Below are 18,450 nucleotides of genomic sequence, written 5' to 3' on the forward strand. Positions count from 1 at the left end.
TTCATTTCATTTGCTCTTTTTTGTTGTTGTTGTTTTTTGTTTTTCGAGACAGAGTTTCTCTGTGTAGCTTTGCACCTTTCCTGGAACTCGCTTTGTAGACCAGGCTGGCCTCGAACTCACAGAGATCCGCCTGGCTCTGCCTCCCGAGTGCTGGGATTAAAGGCGTGTGCCACCACCGCCCGGCTTTCATTTGCTTTTTGCTGATCTCTATCACAACTCATTTTCGCCCTGTGTCTGTCCTTTAAATGACTTTATATTCTCAGCTTTGCATCATCTACAAGCTAGAGAAAATGCCCTCAGCAGTTCCAAGCAATGTTTTGTAAGGCACTGGGTGTTCTGAGGTGGCTCAAAGGTGGAGGGGTAGGTAGGCAAGAAAGAAAACCTCTCCAGGCCCAGCCACAGGGCCTCAGAGCCAGCCTCTCCTCAGTGACATGTGGATCACTTCCATCCTTTCTGTTTTATCTTTAAGCTTCTGTGAGCACTTTATTGGAAGAGGGGGTCCTACAATTAGGAGAAAAGATTGAGGGCTTGAGGGGATGGCTCAATCACAAAGTGCTTGAGGACCTAGGTTCCGGTCTCAGTACCCATGTACAAAGCCAGTATGGCAATCCTAGTGCTGGGAAGGTGGAGACAGGTGGTTTCCTGGGGTTCACTGACCAAATACCTAGCCTATCTGTGAGCCCCAGATCCTAGCGAGAGACCTTCTGTTGCCGAGATAAAATGCCCCAATGAAAGCGGTGTAAGGAAGAAGAGTTTACTTAGCTCATAGTTCCAGGCTGTAGCCCGGCACAGTGAAGAGGTCACGGCAGAAGGAGCTCGGAGCATCCACAGTCAAAACCAGAAGGAGGGGAACATCAGCGCCCAGGCCCCTTTGTCCTTTTTGTTCAGTCCCGGGAATGGTGCTGCCAACATTCAGACAGATTTCCCTACCCCAATCAACCCGATCAAGACAATCTGCCACAGGCATGCCCAGGGGCTAGCCTAATCTACAGAATTCTTCTCAGGCATGTACAGATTCTGTCTGGTTGACACTAAGTATTAATCATCACAGAATTTGTCTCAAAAGAGAAGGTGGGGCCAGCAAGATGACTCAAAGGTAAAAGCATTTACCTCCAAGCCTGACTGGCGTCCCATCCCCAGAACCCACATGGTGGATGGGGAGAACCAATATCCACAGGTTGTCCTCTGACTCCTACACATGAACTATATCATGTGTATACACACACACACACACACACACACACTAAAACATTGCCCTCTGGCTCCCACATGCATGGGCACGTACATGTAATATGGAACCATAGACAAATATGCACACACACACACACACACACAAAGAAAGAAAAAAGCTTGAAAACCCTTGTTTCTGGTATTCATTGCTAAGCCATTGGTGTAAATGTCAGCTCAAGCAGAACTGGGAACAGTGTGGGCACTAAGACACATTGGCCGCCTGTGAAGGCCCAATAGTCCTTCATATCTTAGAATCAGCCAGAAATCAGCTTCGGAGCCACCTTCCTCTTCTACACAGATCCTCAGTGCTTATGGAGGACTCTGTGAATGTCTCCCCAAAGTTAGGATGGATCCCTCGTTTCACAACTCTATGGATGTCATTGGTTCTAGGTCCCAGAACCAACTGAGAAGTTTTGAAACTGCCACTGGCACTTAAAAGGTTAAGTATGGCTAGCACATGACCCAGAAATTCCACTTTTAAGTCTGTACCCAAAAGAAATGAAAGCATATGGTCACCCACCTTCATGCATGTGTTCATAGTAGTCATTCCTAGTAGTCAAAATATGCAGAATTAATCCAAATGTTCACAGAGTGATAAAAATATCCGTGCATGGAATACTGATTCCTGTTACAGTTTAAGTTGTGGCTTCCTCATCATGGTGCCGATGTTTTGTGTGTGCTGTTCCATCAATTACCTTCCTAAGCCCTGAGCTCACTTCTGGCCCCTTCTACTCAACAGTCTGTAAGAATCTGACAGTTGGGAATCTGTTAAGGACCTAGGGCTCCTTTCCCAGCCAGTCTTAAGTTGTTCATTTTCTCTTTCAGGAAGTTGGACAACCACATGATAACTTTCCTGGATTTGTTATTCCTAGATCCTGCCTAGACAATACACCTGAATACATTACACATTTTTGCCTTGTTCCAGGATGTGCTCAAGTTGCCTTGTCTCTCTGAGTAATTGTGTCCCCACAGTTAGAGTACCGCTAGTGATTTAGATCAGCAGTCTTATTATCAGAGATGAGTAGAAATCCTGATTCTGCTACCTGCTAGGAGAATGGCCTTAAGCAAATCATGTTTTCTAAGCCTCGGATTTCTTACCTATCAAGCTAAGATAATAAGTCTACTAGAGGCACAGTTATCAGGATAAAATTGTGCAAGTTCATCCATTTTCACAATCTGGCACCCTCTGGGCCTCCTTCCTAAGTGAGGAACCACCTCTGGAGATGTGTCCTCACACAGTCTCCATGCTGGGACAGGGGAATTTTCCCACACATTGTTTTGCCATCAACACCCAGAAAGATCTATGTATCTCAAAGCTAGTCACGTTCATCTTCTATTTGCAAGAAATTTCTAGTTCACAATCACCTGGAATTAAATATGTTGTTCAACACAGTATCTTATATCCAACAGGAAGTCTGGGATAAATCATTAAGTAGTTAAGGCTCCACTGGTAAAATCCTTCCACTCAGCGTAAAGCTTTGCTTTTAAGATGTTGCTTGTCTCACATCTTCTCAGCTGTAAATGTTTTATTCTTCCCTCCCCCTGCATTCCTATAAAAACTCCCTTTATTGATCACTATTAATTGTTCCAAGATTATACAGCTAATTATGTAGTAAGTTGGACAGCATCTCCCCAAAATTCACATTGACTAGGACATGATCTTATTTGAAAATACATTCATGTGCTGTGTCCCTTGACCATGAGGAAACATTCTGAGAAACTTGTTAACAATGTCATCACTGTCCCAGCATCATGCCTGTGCTTGCAGCAGCTAAACTGCATCCACAGTACGTGGATCAGGTCTCTCATGCTCCAGAGTAGGTCGTGGGTACACTTATAAGTTAAGATGGAAATGCAGGTTCACGTTAGTGGTTGGGAAGAGGAACTGATCACAAAGAATGGCCAGGCATGTTTGCTTGAAGCAATTATAGTCTGGCTTTGTGATTTAGCAGAAAAGAAGAAATGAGTTTCCTAATGGAGGAATGAGAATGCATTAGAAACTGAGGATTGAGAATTGCAGGCCATGACCATGCACAAGGCTGAAGTTGGAGGATGGCTTGAATCCAGTTCAACACTTGCCTGAACAATATAGACCTTATTGCAAAGGAAGAAAAACGGAAAATTGCTTGACAGTTTTCCATGACCAAAAGTGATGATGGAGAGTGTTCACCATGGTGAACACGCTGTGCCTGGGTAGATGGAGAATAAAACTTGGAGCTGTTTCTCTCTTCCATCCTGCAGTCTACTCTCTTTTGATAGCTACAGTGAACCTTTCAAAACAAAATCCAATCGCCTTGCCCCTTCTCTTCCAGGTGTTCTCCGCTCTCTCACTGCCCCCACCTAACCCCAACCTCTACCTCCTGGGGTTTACATTCCAGCAGTAGCTGCCCAGCTTGTCTCCCCTCCTAGAACAGTGAAAGCGATCCTCAAATCATAGATTGCATCTGTCACTCCTCTGCTCTGAAGCCTCCGTGGCTTCCCTTCTGACTCAGAGTAAACCTGTATGACTCAGAGCAAAGTCAGATTAAACTCTGACCGTGGCACACAAGAGTTCATCTCTCCATCACACAGAGCCTGTTGATTGGTGGCGCTCCCACTCCTAGAGCTCTTTCTCCATCTGTCCACAGGGCTCCTCCCTCACTTCCTGCAGGTGGGAAATGTATCCCTTCTCTCAGTGAGGTCTTCCTCACCACCCTTCCTGTTTCCCTTCTTTATTCTCCCTCTTAGCATTTCTGAGCTTCTAACACGTTAAAATACCTTACACATAAAACTTTCCAAAGGTTCACCTTTTCTACCCAAAACATACACATGCAATAATATAAATTTCATGAGGAAACCGATTTTATTTTTGTTTTTCTGCTTGTTGGAGACAGGGTGCTCCTATGTAGCACAGGTTGGCCCAGTAAGTTACTAAGTAGCCCAGATTGACCTTGAACTTGGACAATCTGATCTTGGCCTCCCAACTGCAGATCCCTATGTCCAATACTTTTATCTTGAGACAGGATAATATCATCTACAGAGTTCAAACACAAAAACCACATATTCAAGATGTAAAAAAAAATTGCAAAAAAGAAAAAAATTCATAAAGTTTTAAGTAAGTTTACGATTTGGTCAAATTTATAGCTATCCTGGGGCTAGATGCAGGCTACTGATTTGACAACACATCTAGCTAGTTTGTGCCACCACACCCCAGCTTAAGGAAAAGGATGTTTGATCTGTGTTATTCACCAAACCCTAGAAGAATGTCTACGGTGTAGTAGACTAGTTGGCATTCCACAAATGCGTGTTACATGGCAAGGCAAATGATTAAGCAAGCTGGGTTATACCAAGACACTGAATGACTAACCACACAGAAAGCGACTCTATTGTACTACCTGTCGGTGTGAAAAAAGACGTGTAACATAATGTAAAAGCCAAGAGTCCTGTGCTCTCATCAGAACTACAGGACTGTGGCTCTAAGCCATTTCTGGGCCTTTCGTTTTACATAAAGATTTGGGTTCCCAAGTTCGCCTTTGGTCCTCTCGTCACTTGAATCTACACTGGCAGAGTCACCATACTGTCCATATCATCATTTCGGCCTAGGACTCTATCTGGAGCTCCTCATCCACCACCTCATATGTCTTGCACATGCTACTACAGATTAGAATACCATTCTGGAAATAGCCATTTGGCCTCCAACAAGATGCCTAAAACACTTGCTTAATGAGGAAGGATAAAGGGTAAAAACGAGCTAGAGAGTGCAACTGTGCTCCAAGTAGCTTCCGAACCTTAAATATACTCTTAGAGGCCCTAGAAGCTTATTAAATGTATCTCTATTGCATAGGTTAATAAGGGGAAATGTTCCTAACAGTGATTTAAGAATACCCAAACACTGCTTTAGGTGCTAAAATGGTGGGATTGCAGGTGCTTTTAATCTTAACACTTTTTTGTTATTTATTTGTTTGTTTGTTTACTTTGTTGTTTGTTTGGGGTCCCCCCCCCCCTCTAATGATCCTCTTGCTCCTGTCTTCCTGGTGCTAGGTCGTGGGTGGCAGTGGGCCCCGGACCAGGCCCTCCAACATTTCAATACTAGAGTTATATTGTGTGTGCGTGTAGACTTTGTATATCTGTAGGCGTTTGTGTACGATCAAGCAATTGTAAAACCTGGACCAGCACAGCAACAGGAAATCTTTCCGCAACATCTGGAAAAGAGAAGCAAACCAAAGCCAACTCAGCCCACGCTCCACCCAAATGAGGAGTCTGCGAGGGCGGGGAGATCCCGCTAAACTGAGCGGCCCAGGCCCCGCCCACGGAAACGAGCCCTTCTTGGGAGACCAATCCGCAACCGTATGCAAATGACAAGTGGGCGTGGTTAGAGACGGCCTCTGTGGGCGAAGCCACGCCGGAAGAAAGGACGAGGAGAACCGCAGGCTAGCACGGATTGGCTAGTCCACGCGTGGGGCGGGGCTTGAGCGTAGACCCGCCTCGCTGAAGGGTGGCGCCTGAGCAAGGCCTTGTAGCCTAGGGACGTTGAGGAGTGCGGGGAGTGGCACCGCAGGCCTCAGGGGCGGAACCGGAAGTGGGGCGCTGAGAGCCCCACCTCTGCGTTCCGGGAGCCGGTCGTTCCCCCGGACCTGTTCCTGGTCCCCCAAAGTCACAGCTTGATTCCCGGAGACCGGAGCCCTTCAGCCTGGGCGGGGCGGCGCGGGCGGGAAGGACGCCATCCGGGCCTCGGCCATGGAGGCTCCTGCGCCGTCCCTAACCGAGGAGGACCTGACCGAAGTGAAGAAGGACGTGAGTAGCTCGGCCGGGCTGGGCGCAGCGGGGCGGGCGGGCGGGCGGGGGCGGAGGAAAGCGGAAACCCGGAGCCGAGCGACAAGGAACTTGAGGTCGGAAGAACGAGTCGGGGCACAGCCGACCTGCCTGCGTCCCGGGAGCTGGCTGGAAGTGACCCACCAGCGCCCTGGGAGTCCACAGCGAAGCCTGTCGGCGCCCGCTTCTCGCCGACGGCTCTCCATCCGGCTGATCCCCCACCCCACCTCACCCCCGCGGGAGCTGCGAGGCTAGGGCCGCCGGGGGTCTCTGTCCGGAGCAGACGCCGGACCAGGCAGGTGTCCCCAGGCAGTGGAGCAGATGGGTGAAACTCGTCTGTCCAGGGGGCTGCGGAAAGCTCGCCCGCTGAATGCTCAGCCTGGAATTCCCCTAGTAATGAGACGCCCACGTATTTAAATGGAGGGGGGTGTGCGTACCTCTAGCGAGACTGATGCCCAGGTAAACGTTGAAAATACTCAGTTATTAGCTAAATTAGCTAAATCGCGCTCCTCTGCTTGGACCACGCAGAACTGCACATACACATTAATATTTGAGAAAAATGACTTGAGGCACGACATGCTTCGTTTTTCTTTTCCTTTAGCCCAGAAAAAAATTATCAGATAAGCACCATTTAGATAATATACATGAATTCACATTAAAAACAATAGTTCGTTCTAATTTAGCACCATAGTGCTATTGAAAGTCTGCAAACTTGACAGCAGGTTGTTGAAGACGTTGGTCTGCTTCAGATCCCCTTTTCTACGATAGCTTCCCCTTGTAAGGTTTATTGCACTGTACCCATAATTAAAATTAGCGTAGCTCACTACCAGAAGGAAATGGTGTAACTGGGATTTGTGCTGTGGTTTCCTTGTTCAGTGGAGTTGGTAGGGCATTTACTATGGAAAGCTTTACATTCTACTTGAGACTAGATCTTTAATAACTGCTATAGTCTTATTTAAGAAGCCAGTAAGCCATGCACTTAAAGTGTGGTGGCTGTGCTCCCAGTTCTGTTTCACATAGTTTTTGAATTTTCTCACAATCCTTAAAATAGCCTGTAAGGAAGAGAATTGCTTTCCATTGTATAGCTGGCAAAGCAGGGCAAGACCTGCCTGTAGCTACAGATGAGAAGAGTGCTCCAGACCTTTGTTACTGCTCCAGGTGGGTCACTGGTGTACCCACCCCGGCACTTCCCGTTCAGACTGTATCAGATGTTACTGCTCCAGGTGGGTCACTGGTGTACCCACCCCGGCACTTCCAGTTCAGACTGTATCAAATGTTCTGAACTGTAGAGAAACTATGGATGAGCTTCAAGGTGTCTATAGCAACAATCGTTTCTCAGATATTTATCCTGTTGTCAAAAGTGTTTATGACAAGCTTAAAAATTCATCCACATAACTTGAACTTCCTTCCTTCTCAACTCCAGACCTTTATTTCCAAATGTTTACTAGGAATCAAGTTTCAATATTGTACAAGTTATTCTTATATTTTCAAAAATTGAACTTCTCATTATCCTTCCTCCAAAACTGTTTGGTGTTCCTTCTGTATTGTCTGTCTTGATAAATGGTGGGAAGTTGTTTACATGAGGCTCTGTCTGTTTGCTGGGTTTGCTTTCTGTGGCTTCTGTTGTTTGTAGTCAGCTGTGGTCCAAAATAACAGGAATTTGATAAGTCGATATGGTACAAATTGAGCACTCTTCTAAGTAGCATGATAAGATCTTGTACCACCACCCCACTGCACCTTTCCCCGGTGTGTCACACTGTGTGTGTTACCTGCCTGTTAGCCCCTTAGCTGTCTGGATTGTTAGATTAGTTTTTATGGCAGAGAGCTTGGGCATGGGGTTGGTACCATGAGGTTTCAGACATCCCCTGAGGTCTTAGTATGTGTCCTCCTCATGTTAGTGGGGATCCCCCGGGACACCTGTGTCTCCAATGCTCCTCCCCCTTTTCATCTGTGTATTTTATGTGTCCTTTTTTGGTTTAATTTGGTTCATTTTAACAAATAGAGATTCCATGGTACTCTGAAGTCAATCATGTTATTTGGTTTTAACAGTTAAATTAAGAACCAAGACAAAATCCTGTTTTTAAAATAGCTCAATTTCTGGAATGAAGGGAAATAGCCATACAATGATAATTTCAAAATATTGTAATGACTTTTTCATTCATCCAAAACACTGCACTCTGGAGTGTAATGTCTACAGCATTAAACAAAACATTCCTGCTTCTTACCTGCTCTAAATATATAGGTCATTAAAGCTGAAAAATACAATATCATTCATATGATCATACAATTATAAATTTGGCTGGGGAAGAACAGTTGAGGGAGAAAAGAATCTGACAGGGACCTAAGCCAGTCAAGACCTTTATAAGTTCAGAATGTTGAAGGAAGGCAGAGGGTAACAAGATGAAATGAGGAAGGTGGTCTAAGGACTTTTTTTTTTTTTCTGCTGGTACAGGCTTGCTAAGGAATCAATAGGATTTTTGTTTGTTTGACTTTTAAATATCTTTCTGCCTTTTCTGTGGCCCTAGAAGATGAGTAAAAGTGGAAAAGGCTGTGAAAAGACTTGAATATGTACTGAGAGATGATGATGGTTTGGATCAGGGTGAAGGCAGAAGTTCAAGGTGCATTTTAAGAGCATAGAAATGATGGGACTTGGTGGCACACTGAAATTGAGGAAGAGTAGGTGTGAAGATCAGGAGATAGCTCTAAAGTAGAAACACAAGCATGATGCTGAAAAACTTGAGAGCTAGCAGATGAGGTGTTTGAGACCCTGTAAAGAGAAGTTTTCAGGTGCTGTCCTGTGGTCCTAGTCATTTGGAGGCTAAGGCAGAAGGATCACAAGTTCGAGGCCAGGTGGGCCATGTAGCAGGACCCCAGAGAGGGGATGAGAGGTGCTGAGAGAAGTTTCGTAGACATCAAAACAAAATCGGGACAGTGTCATACTTCCTTGGCAAGGAAATTGTGTCTGGAGGAAGGAGTTAGCAGCTTTGTCCCTGCTCTGAGAAGCCAAGTGAGATGACGGTGGAAAAAGGCTCTGTCAACAGGGCGGTCATTGGTGACTTCGGGAAGAAGAGCACAGGGACACAGTAGAAATGTCTGGGACGGACTGGTCATTGGTGACTTCGGGAAGAGCACAGGGACACAGTAGAAATGTCTGGGGATGGACTGGTCATTGGTGACTTCGGGAAGAAGAGCACAGGGACACAGTAGAAGTGTCTGCGGATGGACTGGTCACTGGTGACTTCGGGAAGAGCACAGGGACACAGTAGAAATGTCTGGGGACGCACTGGTCATTGGTGACTTCGGGAAGAGCACAGGGACACAGTAGAAATGTCTGGGGATGGACTGGTCATTGGTGACTTCGGGAAGAGCACAGGGACACAGTAGAAATGTCTGGGGATGGACTGGTCATTGGTGACTTCGGGAAAAAGAGCACAGGGACACAGTAGAAGTGTCTGGGGACGGACTGGTCATTGGTGACTTCGGGAAGAGCACAGGGACACAGTAGAAGTGTCTGGGGACGGACTGGTCATTGGTGACTTCGGGAAGAGCACAGGGACACAGTAGAAGTGTCTGGGGACGGACTGGTCATTGGTGACTTCGGGAAGAGCACAGGGACACAGTGGAAGTGTCTGGGGACGGACTGGTCATTGGTGACTTCGGGAAGAGCACAGGGACACAGTGGAAATGTCTGGGGACGCACTGGTCATTGGTGACTTCAGGAAGAGCACAGGGACACAGTGGAAGTGTCTGGGGACGGACTGGGAGATGAGAGAATGAGGTAGGACTGGGAGATGAGAGAATGAGGTAGGAATCTGGTGCTGCAAGACAGCTGGGTCTGGCTCATCCTGGATGTTAAGGTAAGGCTCTCTAGAGATGACCAGTGACCTCAGTCTTAAAAGATGAGGAGGAGCTTAAGGTATGAGAAGAGAAAATCAGACACATAGCAGCGTAAAACAGTGGCGGTCCTCAATTGTAGGTGGAGCCAAAGTCCTGGGCAGAGTACTGCTGAATTAAGCTGGAGAGAGAGGCCAGAACCGTACTATCAAGAATCTTACCTGCCATGATCCAGTAGTCACTGGTCGTTGAACTTTTACTGAATATAAGAGACTAGGCTGAACTCAGGAGGCAGAGGCAGGCTGATCTCTGTAGGTTCGAGGCCAGCCTGCTCTACAGAGTGAGTTCTAGGACAGCTAGGGATACACAGGGAAACCCTGTCTCCAAAAACGAAACAAAACAAGAAACACAAAGAGAGAGATATTGGACACACCCAGTTAGTCTTCCTAGATGGGTTTAGTTCTTTATCCGTATTTTGTTGAGGAAGATCCTGAAGGTACAGTGGTTAAGTCATTTGTACCACCTATCAAAGTATATTGCAGATTCAGGATTTTAACAGAAGTTTATCTCATTCCAGAGCCATGCTCTTCTTAATTATTTCTTAGATTTTTTTTTTTTTTAATATGAGTGTTTTGACTGTGTGAATGTTTATATACCATGTTTGTCCCTGGTGTCTACAGAGGTCAGAAGACAGACCTCTGTGTCAGATCTCCTGGAACTAGAGTTGTGGATCATTGTAAGCCTCCATGTGGATGCTTGGAAGCAAACCCAGGTCCTCAGCAAGAACAAGTGCTCTTCACCACAGCCATCTTTCCAGTCCCAGGGCTCTCAACTCCTTAACTGTTGTGCTGTGGTTCAGGAATACCCAGTAAGTCACAGGCAGAACACAGTGTTGCTGTAATGTATGTAACAGTTGAGAGTTCTGTTGTCTGTGAAAATTTGTAAAACTCTAGTAGATGTGTGACAGAGAGAGTTGAGAAAGAGGAGGGAATTAGAAAATGTTACTTTTCTGTTATTGGTCCGTACAGGATATAAGGACCTAAGTGTCAGCAGTAGTGCTGAAGTGATGGTGATTGGCAGGACGGAAGGAGAGGGACTGGGGTTGATTGGATTGTAGTAATTCCAAATGAGTTGAGACTAGGAAAATGATAAGGAAGATAAACTTAGTTTTCACATGTTGAATTTGAAGTGCCTTGAGATGTCAAAGTGGAAAACAGACATGCATTTGTGACTTGCCAGCATACATGATAAAAATGACCATAGGAGAAGTTTTTCAAGTTCATCTTTTAAATACAATCTTCACTTCACACCCACAGTGTATTCAGTGTGTTCAGAATGCTTTCTGTGCTGTCATTGTTACAATTCTCTAATTATTTCCTTTGACCCCAATTTTGGTTCCCCAGTCCTTTCTAAAAGTTTCCCTATTGCTTTTTATTTATACATATTTGGTGACTCTTCCTCTGGCTTACAAGAAACATTCCTCAGCATGTTATAAAAGTCTTCCATGATCTAACTCCAGTTTGCCTTCCCAGCTTCATTCCTTACCACCCTCAGATGCATCTTGTGGCTAGGCATCTTCCCACTGCACATCTTCATGACTCGATAAATTCCCCAGAGCCTGGAGGTAGCTGCACACCTGTGCTCTCCTTGTTCTTGATTGAGGATCTTGGAGCTGTATCACATGGTCTTATCATACTGGCTTGTGTGTGCTGTGTGTTCCCCAGGAGCCCTTTGTATACAGTGTGAAAATCTCATTCATCTTTTTATATCCATGCTAGGAACTTAGACATAAAAAGTTTGCTGTGTGGATAAATAAATGTGTGTGGGAATTCAGTAGACAAAAACCTATGAGACAACTTTCCTGCCATTATTTTCTAACCAGGCTCTACTGAAATCTTCCACTGCCTTATTAACTCATTAAAATGTGAGTCAAATTAATCACCACTATCATTGTCCCTAACAGGACCAATCACCTACTATGTCCCATGCAATTTCTAAACACTTAGCATATATTAATTTATTCCTCTGAACTATCACGTCACATGCGGAAACAGGCACAGGGGAGTTAATTACTTGCCCAGGGTCATGTGTCAGATTATCATCCCCATTTGTTATGACAAACGTGGACCTGATTTAAACATTCCACAGTGTGTGCATGAGCATTAATTACATGCTACCCCACTGATATGTGCACTTTTTTGTTTTTATGTTTCAGTTAAAACTAATGAAGACTGGAGTTAAAAACATAAATAAAGACCAGCCTGAACTAGCTCCCCTAATCTGGGCTTTCCTCTAGTCTCCTTTTTCTTGATGTTTTCCAGCGCTCCCTCCTATTTCTTATGTTCCTCTCTTTACATCCCTTTCTTCTCCCTTCCACAAAGACTGACTCAGTGAGTTGTATAGCTTTTCTAGCTGACCTCAAAGCGGAGACATAAGGGCCTTTGGGGATTTGTGTTTTTAATGGTTTCATACTGAAGTGATGTAATAATTAATAACAAACACTAAAAAGTTGCAAATTGTGAGACTCCACACCAGGTTGTCCTCTCTGGTACTAATTCTGAAGTTATTACTTGATAGTTACTAGAATATAAAGAAGTTTGTTTTTATTTTTAACCCTGAACTAGGTGACAGTCTGCAGACTTCCTGTTTCTGCAGGCCTTCTTCCCATTACTGGGTCTTAGTTTTCAGGGGTTATGAAAGATGGAACAGAACCGGGCAGAGTTTGTGAGGACTGTGTGGGACCCACTTGTGTCCACCTAGACATCATCTTACTTAGCATGCATTTTAAAGGGCCCAACCCTCCTGACTTTAGAACGTTGCCTCATACTAGTTAAGATTCCTAACTAATGACCGGTCACCTCTGTGATTTTCCTGCATGTTACAAAATAATGTTGAAGCATGTTTTCTTTTGTCTCTCAGGCTTTAGAAAATTTACGTGTTTACCTGTGTGAAAAAATCATAGCCGAGAGACATTTTGATCATCTACGTGCAAAAAAAATACTCAGTAGAGAAGACACGGAGGAAATTTCTTGCCGAACTTCAAGTAGAAAAAGAGCTGGGAAGTTGTTAGACTACTTACAGGAAAACCCTAAGGGACTGGACACTCTTGTGGAATCCATTCGCAGGGAGAAAACACAGAACTTCCTGATTCAGAAGATAACAGATGAAGTGCTAAAGCTACGGAATATAAAACTGGAGCATCTCAAAGGTAACTAATGCTGTACAGCAAAGAATTAACAGCACTTTTCAAAAGTCACAGGTGACCTTTTCTTTCCAAAAGCTTAAAGCTCAGAATTATATTCAATTTACATTTCTTGCCAGATACATTATCATGTTACAAAAGCGATAGAAATCAATTTGGCTGTATTTGTATTCACTTAAAAGTAGTGTTTGTAGAAGTTTATTTCTAAACTATGCCATAAACTTAATCCATTCAGAAATAAACTCAGAAAACACGGTTATATTACATTTTAAGAAAAGGAGCTATGTGGCTTATGCCTGTATTCCTAAACTTAGAAAGCCAAGGCAGGAGGATTGCCAAAAGTTCAAAGCCAACCTGGGTTACATTGTGAGTTCCAGGTCAGCCTGGTATGTAGAATGAGACCTGTATGCAGAGTTTTCCTGTCTCAACCACCTGGTCCCAAATAACTGACACAGAGGCTTAATATTACTTATAAATGCTCAGCCAATAGCTCAGGCTTATTACTAGCTAACTCTTACATTTAAATTAACCTATATTTCTATTTATGCTGTGCCACGTGGCGGTAACTTTATTAGTATGGCTCGTTCATCTCCTGCTCCCTCTGCTTCTTCCTCCAAGCATTCTCTTAGTCTAGCTCTCCTGCCTAACCTTAACCTGGCTATTGGCCAGTCAGTTTGTTTATTAAACCAATCACAGCAACAAATCTTCACAGTGTACAAATGGATTATTCCACAGCAGAGACCCTGACCTAACAACCAAAGAACGATCTATAGGTGATGAATTTTAAGTTTAGCTGAGCTTTTCTTGGTGATTTCACCCACCAGTTGATCAAAAGCAATAATTGGCACATGCTTATAAGACTCATGCATAAAATATATGTGACTCTAAACCTAAAACCAGTCAGTTTGTGAGAGGCATGGGACCTGAGACTAGCGAGAAAGGAGCAAATCACCTCCCATTTTACTCTCAGCCCAGGGCACTCTCTGATGGGGTGCTGTGTAGGACTGTCTGCTTAGTTGAAATCCCCAAGATGCTCCTCCCACCCCTGCCCCGTTTCTCCAGAACACTGAGTTTTACACACACACACACACACACACACACACACACACACACACGCGCGCACACGCGCACGCGCACACGCGCACGCACACACACGCGCACGCACACACACGCACGCACACACACGCACACACACACACGCACACACGCACGCGCACGTAAGCTTAGGCTGTTACTGCACCTGCTGTTCTTGACATTGATGATAGAGCGGTGAGTCATTTAAGGAGCTGCCCATAAGAAACTCAAATCTGGATGTCTTCCTTATGTCTCCCCTTCATGAGCTTTATAAACAATGTCTGAGTCAGGTTTGCTGGTATACACCTGGGACGCATAGGCAGAAGGACTGTGATTTTTTGAGGCCAACCTGGGCTACTCTCTAAGACCTTGTCTCAAAAAACCAGTGAGAGAGAGATGGAGGAAGGGTTGTGTCTAATACTGAAACTATCAGCAGAAAAGATGGCATGCAAATTCACTTTTAGACTTCGTTAGGTTTGCCTATAATTGTCAACCCAGGAGTTCCTGTGCCTGTAGAGAGCTCCATTGACTGTGTGCTAAGTGTAACAGATCGTGTTTGTGTTCTCCTGCCCTGGGGCTAATGTTCCAGTAGACCCATAGGACATGATAGAATTCTGTGGTAGGAATAGGACAGTCGCTGTTTACCTGTAGTCCCCGCTCTGCATGGCAGTCCTGGAACGCTGCATGGCTCACCTGTTCATGCCTGTTTTCTCAACCCTAATAGTAACAGCAAGTGTCTCCGGTGACCACTAAATCCCCTTCAGTTCTAACACCCTGGTACTCAAGAAGCACTAATTGCCATTGACTGGCTTGTAAGATTGGAATATATGCCTGACTACATTTTATTTTTATCAAGTAATAATATTTTTTGCAGAATGCTAATGAATGTTTCTTAGATAAAAATGGTAGGAGGCTGAAGCAGGAAGAATTAGAGTTCTAGGTCATCCTGGGCTGCTTAACAAGTGCAGAGCTAACCTACGCTACACAGTGAAACCCTCTCTCAACAGGGGAAAAAAAAACTAGCTGTCAAAGTCACTTATGAAAAATTATAGGAGCTGCTTTTTTTTTTAGGATTTGTTTTTATATGTCTGAGCTGTTTGCCTTCATTTATATGCCTGGTGCCTGCAGAGGCCAGAAATCAGATCCCCTGGAACTGGAGTTACAGATGGTTGTGAGCCACCATGTGGATGGTGGGAACTGAATCGGTCTTCTAGAAGGCCAACCAGTGCTCTTAACATCTGGCCATCTCTCAGCCTCCTACCCCACCACCATCCTTCAGCCATTAACTATGCAAGTAATCATTGAATGTGAACAGTGGGCATTTAGTTTGCTGCTTTGAGATGGTGTCCTTAGCTTGAATATGTAAATCGGAGTATTCTTGTTAGAAAAGCAAGTGAGACTGGAGGTGGATTGTGATGACAGCGTTTGTGAATTGCAGCTGAAATCCTAGTGCAGAGGAGGAGGTGGCAGGAGCCAGCCTGGGCTACAGGAGACCTGTCTCACACCACAAATTGTGGTTGTATTGTGACTAGCTCACAGTCCTTGGGAAGTTACGAGGTGGGAGGGGCGTCCCTTTTCTGGGTCCTTCCTCATTGCTTCTGTGTGTTCCGTTGTAGGCCTGAAGTGCAGCAGCTGCGAGCCCTTTGCCACCGGAGCCACCAACAACCTTTCTAGGTCCAACTCGGATGAGAGCAACTTCTCTGAGAAACAGAGAGCGGCGTCCACTGTCATGTACCATCCCGAAGGGGAATCCAGTACCACTCCCTTCTTCTCCACCGAGTCATCTCTGAATCTGCCAGTCCTGGAAGTTGGCAGAACTGAAAACAGCAGCTTCTCCTCAACCACCCTTCCTCGACCTGGGGACCCCGGGGCCCCCCCCTTTGCCCCCAGATCTGCGCTTGGAAGGAGGATCTTGTGGAAACTCAAGTGAAATCTTTCTCCCCTTACGATCACGCGCTCTTTCACGCCAGTGACACATCACTGCCTAGTCTTTTTAATAGTGATGGGAAATGTTGTAAATGATAGGCTCTTTTTATAAAAACCACTCACAGTTTATAAAAAGTTCACTCACATCCGATATGTGTCTTTTAAATCACAGTGTACACACTCTCTGTAAATAGGATTTGTTAGAGTAAAAGAGCACACTCTAGGGGTAGCTGGATGTAAATCATGGGTGTGCGCTTTTCCATATTGTCTTTTTTTTTAATTTTAGATGTTTAGTATTTTTAACTTTTATGTTATAGGACTAATTTTATCAGAATACTTCTCAATTTGAGAAATCAACTCATGGGCTGAGAATACTGTTTCTCAGCACACTTATGCTACAAATTCTCAGTCAGATCATTTCCCAGTGATCTGGCAGTACATTTCAGCAGGAAGCTGTTCTGACTTGCAGTAAAGCCAGGCCGTGGAAAAGCTGCCCAAACACTAAGGAGGATTTCCCCTCCTTGGTTCTGAGAAGCCTTCGGGTTCTAAAGAAACACCTGATGGCATTGAGCCACCTGTGACCTCAGTTGGTCAAAAATCACTCTGGACTGCTCTTGCCAATTGGTGTGACTATCTGGAATCCACAGTCCTGTGTCACCGTTCTTGTCCCTAAAGAATATTGTCCCAAGCCAAGGTGGTGTACGCCTTTAATCCCAGCACTTGGGAGCCAGAGGCAGGCATATCTGTGAGTTCAAGGCCAGCCTGGTCTATAGAGGGAGTTCCAGGACAGCCAGGGATACACAGAGAAAAAAAGGAATGTTATCCCAATAGGATACTACTTGTAATTAATATCACTTGTAACTGATTAAAAATATTTCCTCTGAGCCTTTCAGTCTTTTTCAATGAACACTGCTATATGGATAAAGTAACTGGGACAATTGATTTTGGAATGTGTGACAATTTTGTTTTAATATTTTCATCAAGCAGCCACTAGCTACATCAGTTTTTATTGTATTACAAAGTTTGACTAACTTTTCACATTTAAAAAATGCTGATTGTTTTCATTTAAATTATAATTTTACATATTTCCTGACATCCACCTCCTGTATATTTCTATTATTTAAAAATTAAGAAATGAAAAGTTGCTATTAACAATAAAAAATTTTTTAAGGTAGTGATGTTTCAGGGTCAAAAACTCAAAATGTCTGGTTTCCAAATGTCTGACCCTTTTTTATACTGGTTTTTAAAGTAGAAAACAGTTATTTCAAAGTCAGATGTGTGTACATGTTACGATTCTTGGGCGCAGGAGCGTCTTGTGTGCAGGAGCGTTGTAAGTTTGAGGTTACACAGTGAGTTCAAGGTCAGCCAGAGTCCATTGTCTAGACTGTCTCCACAAGTGGTGAGGGGGTGAGGGGGCATTGGGGAAGAAGAGGAAGAGGAGAACATAAATTGAGAAGATGACAGTGACTCAGTAGGATATAATTTGTTACTAAGTTAATGGATACAGTAATAAAAAGTTACTTTTCAGAAATACCAGATTAACACAGTATACAAATCATTTCTCTGCATTCACTTTTTTCTTGCTTTTTTAAAAAGTATGCTTTTTGTACAGTTGTAGGTTTAACAGAAAAATTGAACAAAATAATTTATTAAATCTTCCTCCCTGTTTCCCATACTTCTTTTATTGATGTGATAACTTGTTAAAGTTGGTAAACCAATATTGATACATTGTTATTAACCAAAGTCCATATTTGGGTCTTCCCTTCATTGTATAAGTTGCAAGTTTTTAGAAATATGTATTACAAATCTACCCAAAAAGTGTCATAACCAAATAGTTAATTTCACTGCTTTAAAAAAATCTTTCCTGGTGTATCTGTTCAGCCTCCCCTCATCCCAGTCCTAGCAAGCGTTGACCTTTTCTAGAATGTCTATTGTTGGGGCATAAAGAACAGAGCAGTCTCAGGCTGCTTTCAGCTCCTCAGGTGTTCCATGAAGAGACTCATCCTTAGCATAGTACCTGAAGGGTCAGACAGGCCAGGATGGTGGCAGTTACTAAGTTAGGTTGGTTCTTTGTTTTGTTTTAAATCTGGCTTTTTAGTTTTGTTTACATTTTTCACTTGTTTATTAAATAACTGTGTGTAGTATGTGTGTGTGTGTGTGTGTGTGTGTGTGTGCGCGCCTGTGTATGGAGGCCAGAGGTCGATGTCTGGTGTCTTCAATTGCCCTCCATCTTATTTTTTGAGACAGTGACTGGCTCACCCTGGAGCTCACCGTTCGGCTAGCCTAGCAGATCCTGGGATCCTCCTGGCTCTGTTCCCCCATGCCCTAGAGTTACAAATGTGTACCACTACATCCAGCTTGTGTGTGGTGTTGGGAACCCACACTCGGTGAGC

At 44.3% G+C, this 18,450-nt stretch overlaps 1 protein-coding gene across 2 annotated transcripts; it reads left to right on the plus strand.

Annotated features, from left to right (window-relative positions):
- Positions 1-5,721: 5,721 nt before the first annotated feature.
- Positions 5,722-16,941, plus strand: Bcl10 (BCL10 immune signaling adaptor). 2 transcript variants are annotated; one of them, XM_059266388.1, is made up of 3 exons: positions 5,722-6,003; positions 12,775-13,063; positions 15,748-16,941. In XM_059266388.1, exons 1-3 carry the CDS (start codon positions 5,947-5,949, stop codon positions 16,059-16,061), a joined length of 660 nt encoding a protein of 219 aa, XP_059122371.1. In that variant the 5' UTR covers positions 5,722-5,946; the 3' UTR covers positions 16,062-16,941. The 2 variants fall into 2 exon arrangements, with proteins under 2 accessions (XP_059122371.1, XP_059122372.1); XM_059266389.1 differs by lacking the exon at positions 5,722-6,003 and adding an exon at positions 6,223-6,480.
- The last annotated feature ends 1,509 nt before the right edge of the window (positions 16,942-18,450 follow it).

The sequence above is a fragment of the Peromyscus eremicus genome, chromosome 6, assembly GCF_949786415.1.
Source record: "Peromyscus eremicus chromosome 6, PerEre_H2_v1, whole genome shotgun sequence".
Taxonomy (NCBI): domain Eukaryota; kingdom Metazoa; phylum Chordata; class Mammalia; order Rodentia; family Cricetidae; genus Peromyscus; species Peromyscus eremicus.